Here is a 27,735-nt window from a genome sequence, read left to right on the forward strand (position 1 = left end):
AGAAATTACATTGGTTTGGCATGATTTGTTCTTAACCAGTCTGTGTAGGTTATTATTTATCACTCTGTTATCCCCTAGGTGCTTGCAAATCGATTGTTTAAGAACATGTTCCAGTAGTTTTCCAGGCATAAAACTTAGGCTGACTTGTCTATAATTCCCTGGGTCCTTTTGTTCCTCTTTTTGAAGACAGATACTATGTTTGCCCTTCTCCAGTTCTCTGGAGTCTTCTCTGTCTTCCATTAGTTCTTGAAGATAATCATGCTAATGATTCCAAGATTGCTTCAGTTAGTTTCTTATGTACCCTTAGGGTGAATTTCCTCAGGTGCTGCTGACTTGAATACATCTAATTTAGCTAAATATTCTTTAACCTTCCCCATTGTTGTTAATATTGTGTTGAGTATCTGGTCAGAATTTACCTTGTGAAGACTGAAGCAAAATAGGCATTAAACATCTCAGCTTTCTTGATGTCATCCATTATTATCTTTTCTTCCCAGCTAAGTAGTGGACCTACATTTTTCTTTGTCTACTCTTGCTCCTAATGTACTTATAGAACCTCTTCTTCTTGTCTTTTATGTCCCTTGCTAGGAGCCTTAGCCTTTCTGATTTTCTCCCTACATCTTGTGCTATATTTTTGTACTCATCCTCAGCATGTTGTCCATGTTTCCACTTTTTATAGGATTTCTTTTTGATTTTCAGGTCATTAAAGAGCTCCTGATGCAGCTGTATTGGCCTTTTACTAGTCTTCCTTCCTTTTCTTCTCATTGGGATAGTTTGCTCCTGTGCTGTTAATATTTTCTTTGAAAAACTGCCAGCTCTCCTGAATTCTTTTGTTCCTTGGATTCTCTTCTGGTGGGACCCTACCTACCTACCAGTTCTCTGAGTTTGTTAAAGACTACTTTTTTGAAATCCATTGGCCTTATTCTGCTTCTCTCACTCCTTCCTTTCCTTAGAACCATGAAGCCTATTATTTTATGATCACTTTCATCCAAGTTGCCTTGCTCCTTCAAATTCACAATCACTTCCTCACTGCTATTCAGAATCAAGTCTAAAATGGTTGTCCCCCTGTTTACTTCACCCACCTTCTGAAACAAGAAGTCCCCAACACATTCTAAGAACCTTCTGGAAATTTTGTGTTTTGCTGTATTACTTTTCCAATAGATGTCTGGGTAGTGGAAGTCCCCCAATACTCCCATGCTTTGTGTTTTGGATATTTCTGTTATTTGTTCTAGAAATGCCTCATTCGCCTCCTCCTCTTGATTTGGAGGTCCATAGTAAACCCCTACCATGACATTGCCCCAGTTTTTTTCCCTTTTTATCTTCACCCAGGGACTTTCAACTGGTTTGCCTCTCACCTGCTTCAGGACCTCAGAACAAGTGTACATTCTGGATGTATAATGCCCAGAGGTGCATTAAGGTTAATGGGGGCTCTTGGTAAAAAGAACTTTTGAGCCCCCCACAACTCTATCACTATAGGGCCCCGCCCTCTGCTCCTCCTCTCCCCCAAGGCCCCACCCCTTGGCTAGGCCAGAAGCTGGAGCCAGGCTGTGGTAAGAGCCGCAGCACCTGCCCAGGCAGACAAGTCACTGTGGGGAGCCCAAGGGCACCGGAACCTTTGTAAAAGTAGAGGGGCTAAGGCCAAAGTGGCAGAGGAATCCCCCCCATCACCTCTGGGCCCCACTGCCTCCCCCACTCATTCCCCGAGCTCCCTTTCATCCCAGGCCCACCCCACTCCTTGGTTCTTGACCACAGCGCTTCCCTGACCACAGTGCCCACTGGTTAAGCCGCCCTTGTGTTCACCTTATTTTGAAACTCCACTGCCTTCATGGATTGGCATCAGGGGATCCCTGCTTCAAAGTTCTTACAATCTAGTACAGATAGCCAAAAGAGTTCAGAAGACATACTGCAGCAAGTACCAGAACGAGTCTGAGGTTTTCATTTTATTCAAATTAGGTCTTCCCTCAGGTTTTCGACAATTTGGTAGTGCAGCACCATCATGTTTTAGAATTACGACTCAGAACATGGCCGGTTGTGCCTTTACTATTTCCATTTACAGATAGGGTATGCCTCCTGTCCTGGATCACAAATGTGGACTAAGAAAACAAGCAATTACAAGAGCTCATAGTTGGCCTAACTTGTGTAGGTGATATGGATCTCTGAGCTATAACATTTCATGCACCTGTTTCAGTGGAAAAATAGCTGACATTCTACCCTAGCAGAGGATTACTTTAATCAGGCAGAGATCAAATATGAGGACACATCTTGAATTTGGAGGTGTGGCTGACAGGGATGACATGTTCCAGTCTGCCTATGTAGTTTCACTGGAACCCATGGCAACAAAATGTTCCAGTATAGGATGTACAATCTTGATAAGAGTAAAGGTTTCATGTTACAACTTTAAGATGAAAGACCTCTGAACTTCTGTTAACCAAGTGTTGGCAATATTGCTAACAGTTAAAAATCTGACAAATCACAAAGTGTGTTGTTAAGTTTAGGTCTTAGCTCAATACGTGTCCCGCTGGTCTGGGAGCATGTGAGAGGTCATGACTCACGTTCAGAGCTGACACTACTACAAGCAAGCAGAACATGCTTAGGACACAAAAGGGCTTAGTAACTGTTTTGAGTGGGTGACTTTCAAAGGCTACAGGTACAATATTTGCTGGCTTTTCTAGCACACTGGGCTCTGCTCTGTAGTAATACCCTCCAGCTAACTCAGAGGTGGTTTGTTGAGTTCCTACAGGAACTAAATGAGTCCTCTTCAGCTGGATGGGCAAGTCCAGCCAATGAAGGGTTCTTGGGAAGCGGAAAGCAAAAGGGATCCACAGACATCTCTTCAAAAGAAGTAATTTCTCATACGTAGGCAGTGAATCCATTCTGAAGAAACCTGAAAAATACAACAATTGCATGTGTATAGCTTTTGTAGATTATAAAAGACAGATTAAGTGGAAATAGATGCAGTATTGTGCACCGTGGAAGGATGTCAAGTAGAAAAACTATATTTATATTTACTCCCTCCCTTTTTCCTTACACTACTGGAAGATGGACTGAAGTGGAAATTAATTTCCACCAGTATTTTATTACAAAAATTACATCTTTTTGAGCCTGATCCTACTCCTATTTATGTTAATGTCAGCTTAGTGTATATCTTCCTTTACTGTATTATTGTATAACCTGGTTTTACTTGTGGAGGTGCTATTGGGTGTTAATTATGACTGAATCATAGAAACTAAAGATGGGAAAAATTATTGGGTCAGCTTGTCCTTTCCTTGCTGCCAGAAAGGATGGCACCCTCTCATCCCCTCCAGTATAGCTCTAAGGGAAAATCCTGGCCTCACTGAAATCAATGTGAGTTTTGTCATAGTCATTGACTTCAGTGGGGCCAGGGTTACACCTCGAATCTTTTGTCCAATCTGTCTTGAAATATATATGTATCTATGTTTTTCATATAATACATATTATAGTGATGGGCAAGTGAGGTCTTAATTTCTTAAACTGCTTGCTTAAAGAGACTATTTTGCAAGTAAATCTCCCTCTTAGGACATTTTTTCTAAACACTCATCTTAATTTTTCCTATGCTGTTTCATCATTATTGTAACTCTTTGTTTTACTCTATATGGTCACCCTCAACAATTCTTTTCCTTTTGTTGGTGATACCTTAAAATTCTGGTAGATGATCATTCTATACCCACTTAAGTTCCAGTCCTGCTCCCATTGAAGTCAATGAAGGTTAAATGCGGACTTTAATGGGAGCAGGATGAAGAGACTTTATTTATTGTTTATAGAATCATAGAAGATTAGGGTTGGGAGACCTCAGGAGGTCATCTAGTCCAACCCCCTGCTCAAAGCAGGACCAACCCAAGGTAAATTATCCCAGTCAGGGCTTTGTCAAGCTGGGCCTTAAAAACCTCTAAGGATGGAGATTCCACCACCTCCCTAGGTAACCCATTCCAGTGCTTCACCAACCTCCTAGTGAAATTGTTTTTCCTAATAGCCAACCTAGACCTCCCCCACTTGAGACCATTGCTTCTTGTTCTGTCATCTGCCACCACTGAAAACAGCCTAACTCCATCTTCTTTGGAACCCCCCTTCAGGTAGTTGAAGGCTGCTATCAAATCCCCCCCACTCTTCTCTTCTGAAGACTAAATAAGCCCAGTTCCCTCAGCCTCTCCTCATAAGTCATGTGCCCTAGCCCCCTAATCATTTTCATTGCCCTCCGCTGGACTCTCTCCAATGTGTCCACATCCTTTCTGTAGTGGGGGGCCCAAAACTGGACACAGTACTCCAGATGTGGTCTCACCAGTGCCGAATAGAGGGGAATAATCACTTCTCTTGATCTGCTGGCAATGTTCCTTCTAATTCAGCCCAATATGCCATTAGCCTTCTGGGCAACAAGGGCACACTGTTGACTCATATCCAGCTTCTTGTCCACTGTAATCCTCGCGTCCTTTTCTGCAGAATATTAGCAACATTAATCTTTCCTCATATCATGCCATGTATCATCCTGAATGGTTTGTTTGTTAAGAAGATCCAAACAAATAAAACACTTTAAAAAGAAATCCTGAAGCATATAATATAGTGACAATACGCTAATGAGAGGGAAATGAACAATGGCCTGTGATGGGATATTAGATGGGGTGGGATCTGAGTTACCCAGGAAAGAATTTTCTGCAGTATCTGGCTGGTGAATCTTGCCCATATGCTCAGGGTTTAGCTGATCGCCATATTTGGAATTTTCCTCCAGGGCAGATTGGAAGAGGCCCTGGAGGTTTTTTGCCTTCCTCTGTAGCATGGGGCACGGGTCACTTGCTGGAGGATTCTCTGCTCCTTGAAGTCTTTAAACCATGATTTGAGGACTTTAATAGCTCAGACATAGGTGAGAGGTTTTTCGCAGGAGTGGGTGGGTGAAATTCTGTGGCCTGCGTTGTGCAGGAGGTCAGACTAGATGATCAGAATGGTCCCTTCTGACCTTAGTATCTATGACTCTATAAGTGGGGAGGTTAGGCAAAGAGATACTGTCTCACTGAATCTTGTCAGAAAGACATTCAAAATCTTTGAATAAGAAAAAGAGGGCACAAAAGTACAAAAAACTAAAAGTACTCAATATTTTGGGATGACACTACTGTTTGGTTTGAAAGACCAAAGAACTTTGAAACAATGATCAAAGAGCTGAATGCAAGTAATATGTTAAGAATGTAAAGTATCAATGCCAAGAATTCTGTTTGATTGCAGGCCAAAGTACACGAACTCCCAAGTAAAAACAGCTTTCTGAAATGAGCCCTCATCTCCATCTGTGCCAAAGTAACACTTATTAGAGGAAATAGGTTTTGGTCAATTTTATATTCAGTTGAAATGTAAAGATAATACAAAAACATGTAACTTATTATACAAATATATAGATATAAAGATAATATAAGTACATGCTTTGGTGCAAAGTGCTACCTAGTCCCCCAGTGAACAAATGATTATCTCCATTGAAGCTATAGATTCTCTCTTGTGTCTGAGCTCTGTTGACTGAAGTGAAGTGAGGGAGCTGGTTTTGGCTTTCTGATCCTCAGACTGCTGGTGCTGAGGCCAGCTCCACTATCTTAATACCAGCAGTGGGTTGCCTTATGCCAGGGGAATGCCCTACTGACCACTTATGGCCAGAATCTGGTTGGTAACTTGGCTCTTTGTCCCAACTGAAAATCTGGCCAGCCAGTCAGTAAGGACTGTTCCAGTGTTAGTGGTTACTGGAGAAAGGAAACTAAATCTCTCTGGCCTGTGGTTCAGTCCAAATCTAAGACCACCTTTCTTAAATCAATTTTCCTCCATAAGCCTCCTCTGTCAAGCAGCCACTCTGAGGCCTTTGGACACTATCAGAATACATTTATTACTAATAGCATGCATTTGTGTATGGGAAGAGGAAGGGGGAGAGGTCAAGTTATCCTTTTCTTACTGGGGACCAAGTAGCACAATGCACTTTGTCATGAAGTCCTAAAGTAGAAAAATTATAGGCTTTAAAAATATATTAAAATGATATCTGATTTTGTCTAATTATTTCTCAAGTTTTGTGTACATATTTAACTGGTTTAATTATCTTTTCTCTTCATCTATAGAGTTGGGAATTCTTTGAAAAGCAGATTTCCTTGCACTTTTTAGACTGACAGCTTAAATCTGCACTGACAGTTTTTCAATGGTGCAGAGCACCCGAAGCTTTCATTCACTTCACTGGAAGCTGGTGTTGCTCAGCATCTCTGAAAATCAGAACCTAGACTGGCCAAGTTAATTTGGCTCAGCAGGTTTATTATTAGGCATATATCATTTAAAAGTATTTATGAATTAATTTTGTGAATGTAAGGGGCTAACAACTGACAGGAGCAATTCAAGTGTCTCCATACAGCTATGCCAATTTTGCATATTGCTGCTTTTGTGTAACATCTTTGCCATTCTGATCCTGGGCCTCTCATGACAGGTAATAGAGTGGGGAATTAGAGAAATAATCTTGCAAAATGCTGTGCAGCTTCAGCTCTCGTAAAGCCAGTGGGTGTTGAGGTTGCTTAGTGCACCAGGAGATGCTCAGTACTTATTAGGTTCTGGCCCAGTAAGAGCCTTCAAACTGACTTTTCACTTGTCATTAACCAATGGTTGTATTTGAACTTAGTTTTTCACCAGCTGAACTCATTCATTAGACCACCTAGCCCTTCTGGAGCTGTTTTTTGTTTTATCTCAAACATGAACACATTGGTTCAAATCCTGCTCCCATAGAAGTCAAAGGGAGTTTTGCCACTGACTCTAGTAGGACCAGGTATCCTGTGGGTTTGTGTCAAAATTGATTCCAGTTACAGGGCATGTAATCATAGAATATTAGGGTTGGAAGAGACCTCAGGAGGACATCTAGTCCAATCCCCTGCTCAAAGCAGAACCAACACCAACTAAATCATCCCAGCCAGGGCTTTATCAAGCCGGGCCATGGAAACCTCTAAGGATGAAGATTCCACCACCTCCCTAGGTAACCCATTCCAGTGCTTCATCACCCTCCTAGTGAAATAGTGTTTCCTAATATCCAACCTAGACCTCGCGCACTGCAACTTGAGACCATTGCTTCTTGTTCTGTCATTTGCCACCACTAAGAACAGCCTAACTCCATCCTCTTTGGAACCCCCTTCAGGTAGCTGAAGGCTGCTATCAAATCCCCCCTCACTCTTCTCTTCTGCAGACTAAATAAGACCAGTTCCCTCAGCCTCTCCTCGTAAGTCATGTGCCCCAGCCCCCTAATCATTTTCATTGCCCTCCATTGGACTCTTTCCAATTTGTCCACATCCTTTCTGTAGCGGGGGGCCCAAAACTGGACACAGTACTCCAGATGTGGCCTCACCAGCGCCAAATAGAGGGGAATAATCACTTCTCTCGATCTGCTGGCAATGCTCCTGGTAATACAGCCCAATATGTCGTTAGCCTTCTGGGCAACAAGGGCACACTGTTGACTCAAATCCAGCTTCTCGTACACTGTAATCCCCAGGTCCTTTTCTGCAGAACTGCTGCTTAGCCAGTCGGTTCCCAGCCTGTAGAGGTACATGGGATTCTTCCTTCCTAAGTGCAGGACTCTGCATTTGTCCTTGTTGAACCTCATCAGATTTCTTTTGGCCCGATCCTCCAATTTGTCTAGGTCACTCTGGATCCTATCCCTACCCTCCAGCATATCTACCTCTCCTCCCATCATAGTGTCATCTATGAACTTGCTGAGGGTGCAATTCATCCCATCATCCAGATCATTAATAAAGATGTTGAACAAAACCGGCCCCAGGACCGATGCCTGGGGCACTCCGCTTGATACTGGCTGCCAACTAGACATCGAGCCGTTGATCACTATCCGTTGAGCCCGACAATCTAGCCAGCTTTCTATACACCTTATAGTCCATTCATCCAATCCATACTTCTTTAACTTGCTGGCAAGAATACTGTGGGAGACCATATCAAAAGCTTTGCTAAAGTCAAGATATATCACATCCACCGCTTTCCCCATATTCACAGAGCCAGTTATCTCATCATAGAAGGCAATCAGGTTGGTCAGGCATATCTTGCCCTTGGTGAATCCATGCTGACTGTTCCTGATCACCTTCCTCTCCTCCGAGTGCTTCAAAATGGATTCCTTGAGGACCTGCTCCATGATTTTGCCAGGGACTGAAGTGAGGCTGACTGGTCTTTAGTTCCCCGGGTTCTCTTTCTTCCCCTTTTTAAATATGGGCATTATATTTGCCTTTTTCCAATCATCTGGGACCTCCCCTGGTTGCCACAAGTTTTCAAAGATAATGTTTAATAATGGCGCTGCAATCACATCAGCCAACTCCGTCAGCATCCTTGGATGCATTAGATCTGGACCCATGGACTTGTGCATGCCCAGCTTTTCTAAATAGTCCCTAACCTGTTCTTTCACCACTGAGGGCTGCTCACCTCCTCCCCCTACTGTGTTGCCCAGTGCAGCATCTGGGAGCTGACCTTGTCTGTGAAGACTAAGGCAAAAAAAAGCATTGAGTACATCAGCTTTTTCCACATCATCTGTCACAATGTTGCCTCCCCCATTCAGTAAGGGTCCCACACTTTCCGTGACCTTCTTCTTGTTGCTAACATACCTGTAGAAACCCTTCTTGTTACCCTTCACGTCCCTTGCTAACTGCAACTCCAATTGTGCCTTGGCCTTCCTGATTACACCCCTACATGCTCTAGCAATATCTTTATACTCCTCCCTAGTCATCTGTCCAAATTTCTACTTCTTGTAAGCTTCCTTTAACAGATATTCCATCAGACACTTAGGACAACTATACATGGTGACCTACTTTACAGAACCAGTTTGACAACTATTACACATTGGAACATGTCATCAAAGCAGGGTGTAACTTACATTAATGAAAAATACAGCAAACACATTTAGTAATGTATCTGACCTGCTTGAGAGGTTTGGGAATGATCTTCTGTACCTATCAGAAGAAAATTTTTGATATAGAGAGTCAGATCTGTTCACTGGGCATAGATTTGCACATACAAAGGGCCTGGTCCTAGAGGTGCTGAGCAACCACAACTCCCATTGGAGTAAATGGGATATGTGAGTGCTCAGTCCTTGGGCTCTTCACTATGTGATTATAAAAAGACTAAAGAAGTCATTCCAAAAGTCTAATGTATTTTCTGAGTAATATCTAGAAATATGTAGTGGCCTGTTATAACGTCAGACATTATTTTTCTATTTGTTTTTGTTACAGTATTATATGAAGTCTTATTTTTCCTCAGATATTTAACAAATGTCTGATATGTTTCATGAGCTACAAAATATAGCAACAACCCCATAAATTTTACCAATTGTATCTCAAAACAAATGTAGCAGGAAAACTCTTTTCTGCTTTGGATGCTAATTCAGCAAGGAGCTTAAGCACATATCTAACTTTAAGCATGTGCCCAGTTCCATTGACTTCACTGGGATTACTTAAATGCCTGAATTAAGCATGTGTTTAAATTCCTTGCTAAACTGAGACCAGAGACACTGTAAGTAATTATAAACTGAACTATAATGTAAAATAAAACCTACCCCAGTGAGATGCCCTTTTGTATTACTTTGACAATACATGTTTAATACCTTGTCTCCTACTCTGCTATGGATTATGAACTACAGAAGTGTTGTCCATGTTGCATATATAATGTACATATCTATCATGTAACATAAACCAGACTTAAAAATTAAATTATATTTAAAAAAATAAGTATTTCAACAAAACAGAATACAAAGAAGTTAGAACAGGTACAGTAGAGTATCAATAGAAAGTCACTTGAAAATGGAGGGATCTCACTTATCCAGAACAGTATCAAATGCATGAACATATATATTTTTTAAAATTTTGTTAATGTGATTATTGTGGTGACTAAAATTTTCCATAGGTATGTATTGTGCATATAGTAGGGGCAGCAGCAAAGCTAACTACCCCATAAAATCTCACAATCCTGAAATGAAGAGATTGACTCCGCAGGGATAATGTAGTTCAGTCACCGTGCTCAATTGCTCCTTCTACCTCTTTGGTGATGTTGCCTATGGTAATCAGCTGCTTTCCACCAACTCATTTCTCTTAGGTCAATGAACTGTCATTCTGTAGTAAGAACTTCCAGTCCCTACAGACTTGGACTCAATTCAAACTGGCAACCTATAGTTGAAAGGTACCTGCCCCATTACAGATCCACTGGGCTATACAGCTGACCTTGATAGGTGTTCATTTTGCCAGTAACTGTTTCTATGACTGGAATGAAAATATGACTACTGAAATGAATTGCCTTGCAAAAGAGCATTTAAGCAGTAGTAGTTGCTACAGTCTCAATGAATTCTAGTGAGCTCTTCAGTATCATGTACAGTGTTAGTAATAGTATGTCTGTTAGCATAAATATGCTCTTCTTGATCCCTGGGAGGATTTTCATACTCTGAAATAGCATTTTGCCACAAAGGCACTTCTGTTCTTGCAAACAATCTGAGGTAATTTGGACATCATTCCAAGATAAATGCTCAGGATTAGTCTACATCTTCAGTCTCTGTTATCTGTATTTGAGCATTCCACAATATTTATAAAGCACAGTGAAGTCATATCTACCTGATCTTTATCTGAATTAAGTATCTGTTTTTATACAGAACCAAAAAATAATTACCCATTACATATGTGCCAGGTATCTTGGAGTTTCACCTACTTTCAGGCAGCCCCTGGGTGGTGAGATTGGACTCCTCCTGTTGTGCGTCAAAGACTCAGGGGAGGCTTGACTGAACAAAGAGGAAAAGTTTGTAGAAGGAAATAAGAATTAAAGTAGTTGATGCATGTAAATAAGTGTTGGAATTGATCACTTAAGCTTCACATATGTGAAATGGCCTTATGTAGCAGATCACTAGTAGTGAGCAGTGTGTAGCAGTTGCTTTTTAGTGTAAAATAGAATGGGGATATTGATGTAATTTTGCCATGCTGGTGAAGCATATCTCATGCCTTGTCTACAGTAAAAAGGGTATGTTGGTTTATACCCCAAACAAAATAAGCTATACCAGCAAAAGGACTTTTTTGCCAGTATAACTGTATCTGCACTAGAGCTTTTGCTGGAATATAAATGTTAGTTAGGAGTGTGATTTTTTTTTAATATATTCCTAACCAACATACCTATGATGGCAATCTTTTAAGTATAGATCAAACCTCACTCAAAGCAACAATATTTGACTTTCTTTTCATAAGAACAATAGCAGCTTTGATTTCCATTCAGAGGAACTATGGTCTTGATCCTCCAAGATGCTGATTTGATAGTAGCCATTGTGGCTGCCACTGGGGATTGAATCTAGCACCTCTGGAGCTAAAAATACAAGACTCCACAACTTGAGTCACAGAGGTAGGTGTTTTAGCTGGGGGCTGTACCTGACATATTTTCAGTGGATCACACATATGTTAAGAGGGATACATCATGCACACTGACCAGTGGGTTACACTGAGCGCTCTATCCCTGCTCTACAAGTTAAGCACATTCTTAAATTTGAAGTACACGAGTAGTCCCAATGCCTACTTAAAATTAAGCACATGCTTGCTTGCTTTTGCTGGATCACAATAAGCATTCTCAGCACTTTACTAGATTAAGTCCTATAGGATTTTCACATGTAAATAAAGCTAAGCATGTGCTTAAGCACTTGTGGGATCAGAGCCTGTTTGTGTAAATTCAGTTTAACTCTTCTTCTTTCGTATTGCTGGTGTAGAGCAGGAACTTTAGGATTTGTTGAGTTGCTGCTCTGATGACTGGGAAATCGCTGAGAGATGTTTGGTCACCAAGTTGATGGCATTCGTCATGAATTCTCACTTAATAAAGTGGGCTACATGAAGACTGCCAACTTCCACTCCAGTTTTACTCCAGTTAGTCAAAAATAGCTCAGCATGGGTTTTATCTGATTTCTATTTATGCTCTCTGTGCATTGCACAAACAGAGTACACTGCTCCCAGTTTTTGCAATCTTTTAAAAGCCTACATTAAAATATCCTCACAACTCAGTGAGTGAATGTCACCAATACTACATATATAATAATTTTTCTTTTGCCTGTTTATGTTCCAAACTTAATGATCTTCTACATTTGTTTATTTGTTTGTTACAGTGATCCCACCTATCCAAGTGAATTATTCCACCTTCTCCTTTATTTATTTGAACAGGAGCTGGCAGCAGTTCCACTTTTTGCTAATTTTTACCATATAACAAAGTTTGTGATAAGTTTTAACTTACTATATTACACTATATTGCTACTTTGCAATTTCACACTTTGACATTTGAACTGTATCAAAAGCTTTTACAAAAAATACTAAGAGGTGAGATACTTCACTGCCAGCAGATTTTTTTTAATTGAATTAAAGTGTGCTGTGGTTCTGAGCTTGGGTAAAAAAGTATCTAGAACTGGTGACAAATTATATTTGAAATTCTAGAAATTTGAGGTATTGTGCATAAAAAGTTTCTCAATTCCCCTAGTCAGCAACATTACCTTTTCAAGAGTTCACTTCATAAGAAATTGATGGGAGTGCTGAAAATTGGACTATGCACTAGCAAGTCAATCTGAATGTCTAAAATTATTTTTATGCTAAATACTCAGGATATTTAAGCAGACAAAAGTGTATGCAACCTTTTGACACGAGTGAAACGCACCCATATTTGGAGAAACCAATATAGCAGCCAAGAAACAAGTTTCAACTGGTGGGATTCCTTCTAGTCTTTTTTGGGGAACAGAGTTGCCCCCAGGTCACCTCCTGCAGAATAGACAGTGTGGGCCACCGGATAGGGTGGAAACTGACTGTCAGGAGATCTGTGTTCTATTTCTGACTCTGCTAGTGACTTGATGTGTGACTTTGGCCAAGTTACTTTACTTCTCTATGCCCATTTCCCTTCCCAACCGTAGTCTGTCATCTATTTAGATTGCAAACCCTTCAGGTTTACACAACACAAACACTGTGCTTATGCAGCACCTAGCATATAGGGCCCCAAATCTCATTTGGGGTTTCTAGACACTACTATAATACAAATGAATACTAATAATCTCCTTAACCTTGTGGATGTCCCAAGATCTGATACCCACAAAGGGAAGGAGTCTATGTATGAAGAGCGATCAGTGGAGTTGCATGGGGTGCAGGTCAATGCAAAATCTGACCTACTACATTTTTCCAGCCAAGGAAAAATAGGTGTTAGAATCATCATTGAGACTGACCAGGAAACTTTCATATAAACTCAAAATGAATGGATACCCACAGAACCAATACACTTTAAAGGAAGGTGTTCATTGTTGGTTCCACTGCACTTAGAAAAGTGAGGACTGGGTTAGCAGGAAAGCAACAAGGACAAAAGGGCTAATTCTTCTCTCCATTGATGTAAATCAGGAGTAACTCATTGAAGTCAATGATCTTTCACTGAAAATCAGGCCCTAAGAGACATTTTAGCTTGAATTACTCTTGAGCAACTCCAGTGATGGCAGTGCAATGTACAATCAGTGTAACTGAAGGCAGAATCTAAACCAAAAAATGGGGAACTCTTTACTTTTAAGCATACAGGACTTGAATTTCCTTTCCCATATCTTTAATCAGGGGTAACTTTATCAAAGGCACTGGGAGATAACTAGTGTAAGTGAAAAGAGAATCAGGCCCATAAAGGTGAGACAAAGATTACCTCTTCACTTTTGAAGCTCCATCTGCAACTTTTCTGCACACGGATTATTTTAACTATGACTGTGTGTTCTGTTACAGATGTTGGTTCTTCTTGCAATAGTAAATGACATCTTACATACAAAGAACCACTTTTTCCCTATTTTTTTTTAAGCAGTGCATACAATTAGTGCCTTTTCTCTTTAAAGTATTACTATACATATAATACTTTCTTTCCTTGTGCAGTAATCAACAGCTAAACATTCATATCCAATTATTATTTGAATAAGGGCCCAGGTCTTAAAAATCACACACATTCAACAGTATTTGATATAATCACAGACAAAAGATTCTTTCTTGTTCATGACTTTTAAAGAAAACATTCAGCTAAATAAAACCTTTCACTTCAACACAGAACACCTTTGTACATGCTGCCTACGTAAGTGAGCTGATGATAACCTAAGGCAGGGGTAGCCAACCTCTGCTCTGGAGCCACATGCGGCTCTTCAGAGGTTAATATGTGGCTCCTTGCATAGGTGCTGACTCCAGGGCTGGAGCTATAGATACTAACTTTCCAATGAGCTGGGTGGTGCTCACTGCTCAACCCACTGCTCTGCCCCAGGTCTGCCCCCACTCCGTCCCTTCCCCCAAGGCCCCTGCCCCTTCCCCCGAGCCTGCCTTGCCCTCACTCCTCCCTCCTCTCCCACAGAGCCTCCTGTGCATGCGAAATAGCTGATTGAGGCAGGCAGGAGGCGCTGACTGGTGGGGCTGCCGGTGCGCAGGAGGCACTAGAGGCTGGAGGACAGGAGCTGATGGGGGGCTGCTGACGTATTGCTGTGGCTCTTTGGCAATGTACATTGGTAAATTCTAGCTCCTTCTCAGGCTCAGGTTGGCCACCCCTGACCTAAGGCCTGGTCTATACAAGAAAATTTGGTTGGTTTCACTACATTGATCAAGGATATGAAAAAGCCTGAGCAGCATAATTAAACCAACCTAGGTCTCTGTGTAGACAGCTCAAGGCCAACAAACTAAATTCTTCCATCAGCCTAGTTACTGCCTCTCGGGGAGGTGGATTACCTACACTGATGGGAGAACGCCTCCCATCAGCTTAGATAGTGTCACTGAAGTACTATAATGGCACAGCTGTGCCACTGTAGCATTTTAAGTGTAGACAAGCCCTTAGTTATTTATGTAATGATCCTTTTCTTTATCATTTCTTTGTATGTTCTGATAAATGCTTGAACAGATGATATATAGTCTCAATGGTATCTCTTGTCTCTGATATCCGTTTGAGGAGCATATGCTTGAAAGGATGAATGCTTGATATTACCATTTCATCAGACCGCCTTTGATTATTATTATTTTTTCATTTGCTAAGTATAACTGGAACGGGCCACCCAAATATCCTGTGAGAACCTGCTTCAATACCAAAATAAAACCCCCTCCGACATTAGAACCTGACTTGTTACCTATACTGCCCCACACTGGAACCCATATGGGGTATCATCCAACAATTATGACCCATACTCTGTGGGGTCCCAATCATTAAAGAAATCTTGCCTGACCCCCTCTTCTGGCCTTCAACCAACTCCCCAAGCTCATCATCAGAAGCAAGCTCCCCACAGACCAGAACATATCAACTCAAAGCAGCACCAGACCCTACAGAACAACAGATGTAAAACCTGCAGACACATCTTCACTGCTACAATGATCAACGCCCTCCTCCCCCAACACAGCTTTCTTGATCCATGGGTCCCACACATGCTTATCAAAATATGTGGTATATTTCATCCAGTGCACTAAATGCCTCAATAATAACTATGTGGGTGAAACCAGATACTTAGGGCCCTACACCAAATTCACGGCCATGAAAAATGTGTCACGGACCGTGAAATCTGGTCTCCTCCTGTGAAATCTGGTCTTTTGTGTGCTTTTACCCTATTCTATACAGGTTTCCTGGGGGAGACCAGCATTTCTCAAATTGGGGGTCCTGACCCAAAAGGAAGTTGCAGGGTGGTTGCAAGGTTATTTTAGGTGGGTTGCAGTATTGCTACCCTTACTTCTGCTCTGCCTTCAGAGCTGGACAGCCAGAGAGTGACAGGTGTTGGCCGGGCACCCAGCTTTGAAGGTAGCACCCCACCAGCAGCAGTGCAGAACAAAGGGTGGCAATACCATACCATGCCACCCTAATTTTGTGCTGCTGCCTTGGTTGCTGGGTGGCTAGAGAGTGGTGGCTGCTGACTGAGGGCCAAGCTCTGCAGGCAGCAGTGCAGAAGAAAGGGTGGCAATACCATACCATGCCATCCTATTTCCATGTGCCTATATCAGAAAAATGAAAAAAAAAAAATTTTTACAGTCAAACGAGAGCCACCCTAAAAATACCTTTTCACACATTCAGAATAGCTACATTTATCTGAGCTCCTGTCCCCTCCCTCAACAGCTAAAAACCCCTCATATCTAAATTATGGTAATACACCACATTGCTCATGAGTCATTTTCCCAGTCACACACCAATTACCCAGTTGTTTGGACACCTTCCACAAATACTTTGACTAAATGGGGATTGTACTAAGCATTCCTTTAGCATTTTAGGAGCTTGACTCACCCCTGCCAGCAGGGGCAGGTTGTTTTGTGGGAAAGGGTTCACCTCTAATACATGGTAGACCTCAGGACCCAATTTACTGTTCAAACACAGAAAGTCACGAGTTACATAAAAACAATGTGATTCCCCTGAACACCAGGAGGAGGCTTTCCCCCCTGCCTTTCTGAAAGAAGACACACCCCTTCCTTAAATCCCCTGGTGAGTCATGTGACAGACAAGTAGCCCTTAACCCTTTCCTTGCTTTTTCACCCTATCAGTGGTTCTAAAAATATTTACAATGTACTTCCCTCAAAAGGCACTTGAGATGCGTCAATTTTTAAAATACTGTATAACTAAAAAGAGCTCTAAAAAACCCAGACATTATACAAAACCCAAATACTTTAGTGTCTTTAAAGAGTGGAGATGGCATTCTGTTGATCTAGAAGACAGCATAGAAATATTTTTTCTGTTCAAATCTAGCATTGATAACTGTGTGGTGTGGGTGGGGAGGCCAGTATCGGAGTGGAGGGAGAAGGGGGACATGGAACAAAAGACATTTGTCTTTCCATTGGTAGTGTGATTGGAAATGGCAACTTTCTATTTTTCTCTTCTAGGACCCTGTGTGCGTTCCAAAAATAGCCATGATTAATTATAGTAGTGATACATGAGTGTCCAAACCATGTTTTAAAATGTGGCTATTTTTGCCTGTGTGGACAGGAAGAAATTATTTGTAACCATGTTTGTATATATCACTAGGCTACAATGTGGTTCTCTAACATGGTTAGAGCATTATTTTCTGTCCAAATAGACAAGAAAAAACATACAAAAATATATTTTGGCTACTAGTATGTTTAAACATGGTAATTATTGAAGTTTAGATAGAGCCTACTTGCCTAGACTTCCTACATTGATGAAAGGGTTTTTTTCTGTCTATGTAGGTATCCACCTCCTAGCGGCAGTAACTAGGAACCACATCTACACAGGGGGTCGGGTCAGTTTAACTATGCTACTCGGGTGTAAATTTTTTACACCCAAGTGACCTAGCTAGGGCAATCTAAATGTTAAGTATAGGCCAGGGCTAACTCATGGTCTATATTACAAAATTATGCTGAAAAAATATCACTCCCACAAATGACATGGCGATGCTGGCAAAGCCCCGTGTTGTCACAGCTATGCTGACAAAAGCATGCTGCTGCTGCTGGCAGCATAGCTGATAACGTTTGGAGAGGAGGTATTACTATGCTGGCAGAACTCCTCTTGTTGGCGTACACTGTGTGTGTCTACACTAAGTAGCTATACCGGCATAGGCTCTCTAGCAGAGCAGGGAATTGAACCCAGGTCTCTTGAGTTTCAGGCTAGAGCTCTGACCATATTAGGATCATATATTTTTGAATATCTACACAATCTACAGTAGGGGTGAAGGTATCTCATTTTGGTCACATGTGGAGCGTGAAAGAATACCACCACCATTTTTTACCTCTCTGACTCTTGATTTGGACAACTTTTTCAATAGGAACTGAATGGAGATCACAAGATTTATCTGACATCGACCATCAAGTAAACATCAGATGGTAATACTAGATTTGGAACTTGCAAAGCTAAAATGATCCACTTTGTGTCTACAATTACAAATCTGCTGTATATATCGTATTCATCTTAATACTGTGGTAGAATAATTTCTGCTTTTAAAAAGTTATTTTCAGTAGAAAACAGAAATCAGCAGATGACTTAATGGAGAAATCTAATACCGTTTATAGAAGAACTTGCACTAAATTGTATATCATAGGTAGAGTGAATAAATGTGTGCAAATACAATAGGAGTACTTAACCAAGAATGTTCCCCAGTGCACAAGAATGTCCTAGTTTTCACAGCTTAAATCCCATGTATAGTTTTGCATCATTAGTGAAACAGGAGTGGTTTTCTTCATTTGGTACAGTTATAGATCTTCCCTTAAAGGCTTTTTCCTATGGCAATTGCAGACGGAAATGCTGTCATCAGGTTGAGGTACAAGTTCCATTCCATCTCTTATTTCAGGTTTGCTGGCTTGGTGCTTGGCATATTTCTGAAATATGTAAGTGACATTTAAGAGAGCTGACACACTAGCATGTAATTCATGTAACAGACCTCTCCCTTCCATTCTTAAACCTTGCTTTAAACACTGCTTCCTACATCATTTACCATCTGTTTACTAGGTTTTCACTGAAATACCTACTAATAAACTCAATTGCCTCTGGAACTTCCTTTAATGTTTTGTCTTATGTCCTATTAAATGTCAGCTTTAATACTGTCATCAACAGTATGAAACTGCTTAATATAAACACATGCAAATGATCGGTCATATTTTGGCACACTAAACAGTCCAAAAAGTGATGTCATTAACCTGTGCATGCATATGAGATCTGATTCTGTATAGCAGAACAGCAAAGCAATTCAATACCCATAAAGGGTTTCTGAGTCACATTAGAATTCTGCTTCTTGAAGTGAAAGTAATGTCAGTTGTGCCATGCACAAACTGGTTGGATCTATACCCTTTTATTCAATCCTGCATCTCTTTCACATACCCTCTTGGATGGCCAGTTATCATCTTAGATGCTTCCCAAGTCCCCACTGTGGACAACATTCCTTCTTCTGCTCCCCCCCGTCCACAGGCTGTGACCAACTCCTGTTACTCCTTCTTTCACAATATCTCTGTAATTCAATTAATAATGGGCCCAACCTTCCATTGCCATGAGCAATCCATAGAAGGAAGCTAAAAGGTAGGATCTCTGTGGGGTTCTCAGTTTTCTCCGCAATTGTTACATTGCTGAGTATGAATTGCTCAAGAAACAGGCCCTGGGACAGCCCACAAATTCCATGGATCCCCCAGAATCAGTGGGAGACTAGTGCCATCTGCAACACACTTGGGTCTTTGGTCTGCCCTGCTACCTGGCAGCACAGCTGCCATATTGCCAGGGCTTCCTTTCCCAGTAACCAGAACCAGGGCCACCCAAAGAACCAATGCCATGCTGGGACATTAGTTCAGGAGGATGAAGTTGGAGCAAAAGGAGGAACACTAGCCAAAGGGTCAAAGGCCAATGGAAGATCACCTGTCTTAATCAGAAATAAAGCATTACAAAACACTAAATACAAATCAGATGGGGTGAGGGCGGAAAGTCATGAGACCCCTTTCACAGTAGGACTGCTGGTAGCTCAGATTGCATCCCAATAATAATGAGATACGTTCTATCAGAGTTCTTGAATGATCCCTTACAACCTACCATGAACAATGTCTCAAGATATGTGGACTGAATAGAAAACTGTAGGGCTAGAACTAGTAGCAGCTAGGCAAAAATGTAACCAAATGACACACTGTACTTACCTGGAACACTTTGTAATAATAGCAGTAAAGCCTGTGAGGCTGCAGTAATTCTCTTGCAACTAACTGACCTTCTTTAGCAATCTTTCTAGCTTCTTCATCATTTACCTGAGAAATTGGAAAGAAACAGCGGGGAATAAAAGAGCAATCAGTGAATCACTCAATTTCCTTCTAGCATGATAACTCTCATTAAGAGGGCTGTTCAGATCTGCAGTAATAGCTGGAATGCTATCCATGTACAATTACCGATACAGTGCAAGAACACATTATTTAGTTCCAGGTTTTTAGAATTTATCAATATGCTTGCATGGTCACAAAGACATTGATATCTTTAGGGTTGCTGTTAAGAGTATTGGTGGCCAATTGTATATATTTCGAGAAATCAGTCAGTTACCGCTCTACTATATTGTTCAAGTCACAGCCCAGTTCATAAGCAGGTTTGATGTCTCTCACACAGATTTGATTACACAGAATACAGAGCTGTAGTTGTTGTCTTTTCCTACTGCGTGTAATTAAGTGTTTTTGTTTCCAGCTTTGTTCTTTGTGAAGCTTTTCAACTGAACCATCCTTGGTAACACACGTGGAATGTGTTTTGGTGATGTGGGTAGTGTACTAAACACTTGTATTCAAGAGTTTTAGAGCTTCCATTTCAAAGCTTGTAGTGTCCTTCATCTGGTCCTTTTTGAACAACTACAGTACTCAGAACTGAAACATTGCTTGTGTTTCTCACACTGCTAGTTTCAGTTTTGAAGCCTAAGCTCTATTCTACTTCACCACAATAATGTTTGGCATATTTATAAATATCCTTTCTCTCTCATTCTATGTTACAGGAAGGTATTATTTTGGTGCATCTGATCAGGATATCTGTATTAATAATTTGTACTCTGTGATCACAGCATTTGAAAAAAAAATTAATCCAAGGTTTGAAAGCAATCTTTAAAGATCTGAAAATCTGTTTAAAGTTGTTCTACAGCAAAACATTTAAGCACATGCCTAAAGTTAAGCCTGTGCTTAAGTGCTTTCCTGAATGGGGATGTTTACTTGAATTGGGGCCTTATTATTTATTTAACTAAATGAAAGTAATAGCAATATATGCACCTTTTATCTCAGTGCATAGTTGATGCAGAACACGGATTTAGCAATACAAAAGGAAGAGGACCACTAGGAATGTGTGTTTGTGTCAATTTACCCCTTTTAACTTTGTTGGTAACAACACTTACCTTAGCCCATTTTATTTTTTCTAGCAAGTCATCAAGGCTTCTTTTAATTGGAACATAATGCTTCCATGGCTTTAATTCACTGTAGAAGTGCTCATAGTATTGAGAAGTTTGTTTCAGTACTAGACTGTCACCCAACATGAGGTATGGGAATCTGTACGCTGCTACTGTCCCATCTACATTCACTTGATATTTGTACTGTAAAGTGAAAACAAAGAAGCAAAAAAGGAGAAAAAATATTTTGAATCAAAATATCTAATCTTTCAGCCTATTTAGTGTTATATACATGCACAGTTTCAAAACGTCCTGGAAATAATAAGTATCTAGAGAAAGGCACCTGTCATAAATATAAAGGGAAGGGTAACCACCTTTAAATCCCTCCTGGCCTGAGGCAAAACCCTTTCACCTGTAAAGGGTTAAGAAGCTAAGGTAACCTCGCTGGCACCTGACCAAAATGACCAATGAGGAGACAAAATACTTTCAAAGCTGGAGGGTGGGGAACAAAGGGTCTGTCTGTCTGTGTGATGCTTTTGCCGGGAACAGATCAGGAATGCAGCTCAGAACTCCTGTAAAAAGTTAGTAAGTAATCTAGCTAGAAATGCATTAGATTTCCTTTTGTTTAATGGCTGGTAAAATACACTGTGCTGAATGGAATGTATATTCCTGTTTTTGTGTCTTTTTGTAACTTAAGGTTTTGCCTAAAGGGATTCTCTATGTTTTGAATCTGATTACCCTGTAAGGAATTTACCATCCTGATTTTACAGAGGTGATTCTTTTACCTTTTCTTTAATTAAAATTTGTCTTTTAAGAACCTGATTGTTTTTTCATTGTCCTTAAGATCCAAGGGTTTGGGTCTGTGTTCACCTGTACACAGGTGAGGATTTGTATCAAGTCTTCCCCAGGAAAGGGGGTGTAGGGCTTAGGGGGATATTTTGGGGGGAAGACATCTCCAAGTGAGCTTTTTCCCTGTTCTTTGTTTAACCCTGGTAGCAGCATAGGGTTCAAGGACAAGGCAAAGTTTGTACCTTGAGGAAGTTTTTAACCTAAGCTGGTAAGAATAAGCTTGGGGGTCTTTCATGCAGGTCCCCATATCTGTACCCTAGAGTTCAGAGTGGGGAAGGAACCTTGACAGCACCATCTTGTGGTTTAGGCCCAAGACTGGTAATTAAGAACCTTTGGATTCTAATCATGGATCTGACACAGATTTTGGGCAAATCATTTAGCCTCTATGCCTCAGTGTTCGCACTTACCTACCCCACAGGGCTAACCTCAGGGTCAATTAAAAACATGCCAAATACTGCTCACCCTAATAGTCCCACAGAAGTCAATACATAAAGCAAGATGGATATGGCTCAATGTTTGTGAAGTGTAAACCCAGTAACCACCCCCCCCCCCCAAAAAAAAACAAACAACTGACAGTAGGGGTAAGAAAATCAAATGCTTTCATCTAGGTGCCCACCAAGGCTTTTCAGGTCATCCATATCAGCTCCATGTTTTATATGCATGAATTCCAAATATTATACAGTTTCTTATGAAGAACCTCACCCCTGGTTGTCCTCAGCTCACATCACAAAACCACAGCACAATTCACATGGACACCATAATGGGCATTCTGTTAAGAAGCGGGCTGGGACAAGGACAGAGCTGTGGGTGAGGAAAGCTGTCATCTAGTTTTACGCTATGTTTCTCATGAAAATCTCTCATTTCAATTAAAAGTAAACAGAGCAATAGTACAAATTGCACTAAGTCAGTGTTTCCCAAACTTGGGACACCGCTTGTTCAGGGAAAGCCTGTGGTAGGCTGGGCTGGTTTGGTTTGCCGCTGCAGGCCAATGGGGGCTGCGGGAAGCAGCGCAGGCTGAGGGACGTACCAGTTGCCACTTCCTGCAGCCCCCATTGGCCTGGAACAGCAAACTGCGGCCAGTGGGAGTCACGATCGGCCAAACCTGTGGATGTGGCAGGTAAACAAACTGGCCCGGCCCGCCAGGGGCTTTCCCTGCACAAGTGGCGTCCCAAGTTTGGGAAACACTGCACTAAGTAATATAAGGTGTTCACTTTGGAGAGGGCTGTTTTTAGCATTTCTGATATAATCCAAGGGGCAGAACCTCAGATGGCATAAAATATAATAGCTACTGAAGTCAATGCAGCTGTGACAATTTATACCAGCTGAGGCTATGCCGCTTTTACTTCCAGAGATTTATAACTCTGCTGCAACTTTGTTTACAGGATCGCTGTTCACTTTCCCTCAAGGATCAGCAGATTCATTACGTTCTACTGAAGCCACTAAATCAAAATTAAAAATTTGTAAGGCAAAAATAAGGTTTAACAGAATTGCAAATGATAATGTTTTTAATATATTAGAGACTCTAAGTTGAATCAGTCCCCAAATGCTCTCCTCTCCATCTCCTCACTCACAACCCTTCTCCTTGAGGTGGTGTGACTTCATACCATCCCCAGTGAATGGCACAATATAACCCAAGCAGTTTAATATGGCACAATATAACCGAAGAGGACAGAAACAGAACATTGATGCCAACCATGCCTGCCTGTTTTGTGAATCACATTTAATAGTAAATATGAAGAAGAAATAACATTAGGGCTAAATCCAGCTGCCAGGAAACTCTGACTGCAGATGTCTGCACATGAGCAAAGTAAAAGAGGACATTTCACATCCTCCCCCTCGCCACTGCTCAGATCTGGGTGCTGCTGACATGGCAATTGAAGGAGCTGCAGGATCAAATAAATCAGCAACATTCAATATACTTCTCTGACACACTGCTACAAGAACTGTTTTTGAAACACACAGTACACCTACATCTATATAAAATATGCCTATTGTTTGCATGTTAAGTAAGAAATAAACACAGTTACAGTGGGTCAGAAATCTGCATACAGGACCTGATCCAAAGCCCACTAAGGTCAAAGAGACCACAGTGGATAGCACAGTATGGCTTTTTTAAAGGATGTTTTACACTGTTTTTATTTATGGGTAAAATATCTATTTTGTATGGACACGTGCCCAGGGCAGCATAAAACTTTTTCAAACACTGAAATGCAATCAGCAAAGTTAAAAAGGAAAGCTGCCTCTCTTCACTTAGTAACCATTTAACTGCAAAGTAAGCCCATGTCTTCAGTATAATGTGGCAAACCTTAAAGAAGTCAAAGAATCCCATCAGCTGAGCCTTTCCCAGCTCTTTCTCCTTGTCTCGGAAGAAGAAATATCCTGTTATTCCAGCATCTAGTAGCTCTGGATTCTCCTTAGATAGCTGCACCAATTGGAGACGTTCTTCACGGCTGTCTCGACCTCTAAAGAAAGCTCGCTCTGTTTTGTTGTGCCAGAAAGGGCCTACATATATTGAATGGGGGGTTGGGGTGGGGGAAGAAGCCTTGAAATCTTCAAGTTACACATGCTCATACATTCAATATGAATTTGTTACGATATCAGGGTCATGCTCCCATGTATGGTAAAACAGGTATCAACATAATTTCCATTATGAACTTGTTAAAGAAACATTTAAACCCAACTGGTAAATATTTGCCCTATCCTGAAGTTTTGGCAAGGAAAAAATTCTTAATTTCACATTTAAGTCTTTTTTTCTTTTAAGAAACAAAGAGCTCTGTGAAGCTTGAACGATTGTCCGTTCCACCAACAGAAGCTGGTCCTATAAAAGATATTACACCTCACCTATCTTGTCTCTAAGAAAATTATTTGTCTTTCAACAAATTGTCAAGAAAATAATTTTGTTAGTTTTTAACTTATATGAGTACTGAATACTGTGAAATCTGAGCAAGAGACCTTCAATCTTAAAAGTCCATCCAAATATCCCAACACATAATTCCACTCCACCTTTAGTAACCTCTGTTAAGCAGCCAATTTTGCCATCTTTGAGGGGTCACTTAACGGTGACCTACAGAGGAATAAAAAGGTGGTGTATCCTTTTCTGTATCTTTACAATATACAGAGAAGTCCTGTAAGATTTTCACTCTGCTTGCTTGTTGTTATACTTTTAGAAATATCCAAAATGTAAAATTTTGCCTTTCCTGTTTGTGCTGGTAGTCTCCCTGGAGAACCCAGAGAAGTGGAATGGGAGCAGCTTATTCCATCTTTAATTGAAGGAACAGGTATACTGAGTCATTAACAGAGACCTTGCGTCCAAACTGTTTATCAGGTATTTGAATTAAGTAAATATTTGGTGAAGGAGAGGGAGCTTTAAACTGTCTAAATAAACATCACTTCCTTAATCAGGTTTCATTTTTTTGGTGCTCATCACTTCATATTACTAATTACCTAAGCGGCCATAGAGGCTCCCAGGAAAAAGAGAATCTTTCTAGCATTCAAACAAACAAATTGGGGAAAAAAAGCCTGGCCCTTGCGGTTTTCTTTATACACAGACAATATTTTTCCATTTGCAGGCCAAATGAAAGACAATTTTCAGTGTAGTGGAGGCTGTCTTGGAAGAGGTTATGCAGTCATTTTCACAGTTTAATTTAAACAATTACAACAATAGCCCAAATCCTCTCTCAGGAATTGGACTAGTATTTGGTTATAATTAGCATTCTAAAGCACTTTACTGGATGAAGGGAGTTATAATCATGATATTTACATCTGTCAAGAAACCAGAGTAACTACACTTCACTGGGCACTTATTTTCTAAAAACAATCCAATGCAAAATGTAATAATTGTACTTTGCATACTAACATGACAGAGCACAAATCACTTCAAAGGGATTTTTATGGTCTGCTTTGTGAACTTTTATACCTGTGAACTTTTATACCTATACCGAGGAAAAGATTATTTTTAATACAAAGTACTGTTCCCAGAACCCAAATGGGAGACTGTTAATTTAAAAGTCAGTGATGTTGCATGGGTGTAACTAAAGTCTGAATTTAAGGCCAAATTTTCAAGCCTGAGTGCCTAATGTTAGGCTTTGAAATCCACATTTAGGAACTAAATAAGAGCATTTTCAGCTCCCACTGATGTCAGTGGATGTTGTAGGTGTTCAGCACTTCTGAAAATCAGGCCACTCTTATTTAGATACTTATATAAGTTATCCGGCTTTGAAAAGTTTGGCCAATATCTCTCTTTACATATATTCTGCTACTTCGCCTTTGACAGAGTTATGAATTGATTTGTAAAGCCTATGAGTTCTAATTTACCTGTGTTTCCTTGAATAGAAAGGAGGTCATTTGTAACACCACGTAGGGTTTCAAGTGTTGAATGGGTTATATCATATGTTGGAAGGACTAGGTCTCTTGAATCCACAGAGCCACACCATGAAACGATAGGGATAGGGCCAGGCGTATCATTTGCTTTTCGATGTTCCATTGGCCAGTCTCCAACATTAAGATAAAACTCTACATCAGGGAGACGAACCTAGAAGTATATCCAATACAGTACAATTACACATGAATTTATTCTTCAACTACTCATGCTTTAAAAGTAAAGTACGGTCATCAGTTTTCTTGTGTCAAAGAATCAATTGTTTTCAGTGTTGTAGCTGGGTTGGTCTCCGGATATGAAGACACACAAGGTAGGAGAGGAAGTATCTTTTATTCCACCAACTTCTGACAGTGAAAGGGACAGTGCCGTAGGAGACCACTTAAAATGAAGTGTGCAATTAAGGGGTATCAGACAGTAAAGTGTGTCATAAATTGTTGTAATGGGCTCATTATTTATCCAACAGCTTGAAACCCCTTAAATGCCCACTTCACTTTATGTGGCCTCCTACAACATATGTAAACCCCCTATGCTTAACAATCTGCCCTAACTTGTATTTAGCTCTGACTCTCTAGTTACCTTCCCCAGACCTGAAGAACAGCTCTCTGAAGCTCAAAAGCTTGTCGCTTCCACCAACAGAAGTTGGTCCAATAAAAGATTTTATCTCACCTATCTTGTCTCTCACAATCAGTCAATCAAGCCACCAAACAATAATCAGCATTATTTGAGACTACAGGCTCAATCCTGCAAGCCAGCTGTGCAATTGGAGTTCCAATTCAGGAAAGCCTGTAGCATCGTAGTGCCTGCAGTTTTCCTACTGACTTCAATGGGCTTTGGATCTGATAATTAGTCACCAGTAACATCAGGCTTCCTAAACAGATGATATCATGCAGATGCAGAAATAAAAATAAAATCTTGGTTTAATAATTAAATATGCAGCAGTAGTTTAAGGTTTGCTATGCAAATAAAAGTATGAATATAATATCCAAATGGTAGCAAATCTGTGTGATCCAAAAGTCTTTAAGTGAAGGCTTATATAGCTGTACCTTTCTTGCCAATGAGAGCAACATTTCATCTGAGAACATTTTGAAGTCTGTGTACTTCCCTAAGGAACGACGGTAGATGTGATTATTGAGAACAGTGTAATGAACAATAGCGCCTCTCGTTTGCCCAAACCTTGTTGGGACTTCATGAAGCATCCGCTGAAGGTTGATGGAGGGAAAAGAAGTAAAGTCTTTAGTAACTTGAGGCTCCTGGGATGGACAAGAGAGAATATTCTGCCAAGTCTGAGAATCTTCTTCTGGACACTCACAGTACTCATGATAAACAGGCCCTGCAGAACACAAAGCAATGAGAATGTATGACTTCTGTGATAGTCTCAGCTCACAATACCCAAGACTCCTGATGGATACAAAAATCTAAAACTAGAGCTGGTGGAAGTCTTTTGATTTTTTTGGTTTGCTTTTTAAAATAAAAAGACCATTTTTACCAACAAATATTTTCTTGGAAAATTTCCTCTTTCTAAAGTGTCAGGGTTTTTGATGAAAAAGAAAAAAGCCATTTTTTTTATTTTTTAGAAACCCCAAACAACTAATCATTGAAACAATTTTATTTTGGCCAAAATCCAAACAAACTGAAAATTTTTTACAAAAGATTTTTTTAATTTGTCATGGAAAATATCTACCATTTTTCAATCATCTCTACTGAAAAAACAAAGTCG

At 40.5% G+C, this 27,735-nt stretch overlaps 1 protein-coding gene across 5 annotated transcripts in view; it reads right to left on the bottom strand.

Annotated features, from left to right (window-relative positions):
• Positions 1 to 1,922: 1,922 nt before the first annotated feature.
• POGLUT3 (protein O-glucosyltransferase 3) overlaps positions 1,923 to 27,735 on the bottom strand; it is a 41,573-nt gene continuing 15,760 nt past the window's right edge. For 2 of the 5 annotated variants that reach the window (XM_084619351.1, XM_084619348.1), the window contains exons 3-11: positions 27,062 to 27,348; positions 25,955 to 26,171; positions 23,946 to 24,142; positions 20,801 to 20,995; positions 19,584 to 19,688; positions 18,054 to 18,287; positions 10,654 to 10,762; positions 4,295 to 4,446; positions 1,923 to 2,881 (exon numbers count right to left, since the gene is read on the bottom strand). In XM_084619351.1, coding sequence (XP_084475477.1) covers positions 18,162 to 18,287; positions 19,584 to 19,688; positions 20,801 to 20,995; positions 23,946 to 24,142; positions 25,955 to 26,171; positions 27,062 to 27,348 — 1,127 coding nt within the window. In that variant the 3' untranslated portion in view covers positions 1,923 to 2,881; positions 4,295 to 4,446; positions 10,654 to 10,762; positions 18,054 to 18,161. The remainder of the gene's footprint in view (positions 2,882 to 4,294; positions 4,447 to 10,653; positions 10,763 to 18,053; positions 18,288 to 19,583; positions 19,689 to 20,800; positions 20,996 to 23,945; positions 24,143 to 25,954; positions 26,172 to 27,061; positions 27,349 to 27,735) is intronic. The other 3 variants (XM_084619349.1, XM_084619350.1, XM_084619352.1) reach the window with 3 other exon arrangements.

This window comes from Lepidochelys olivacea, assembly GCF_965140295.1.
Source record: "Lepidochelys olivacea isolate rLepOli2 genome assembly, chromosome: 1".
NCBI lineage: Eukaryota > Metazoa > Chordata > Testudines > Cheloniidae > Lepidochelys > Lepidochelys olivacea.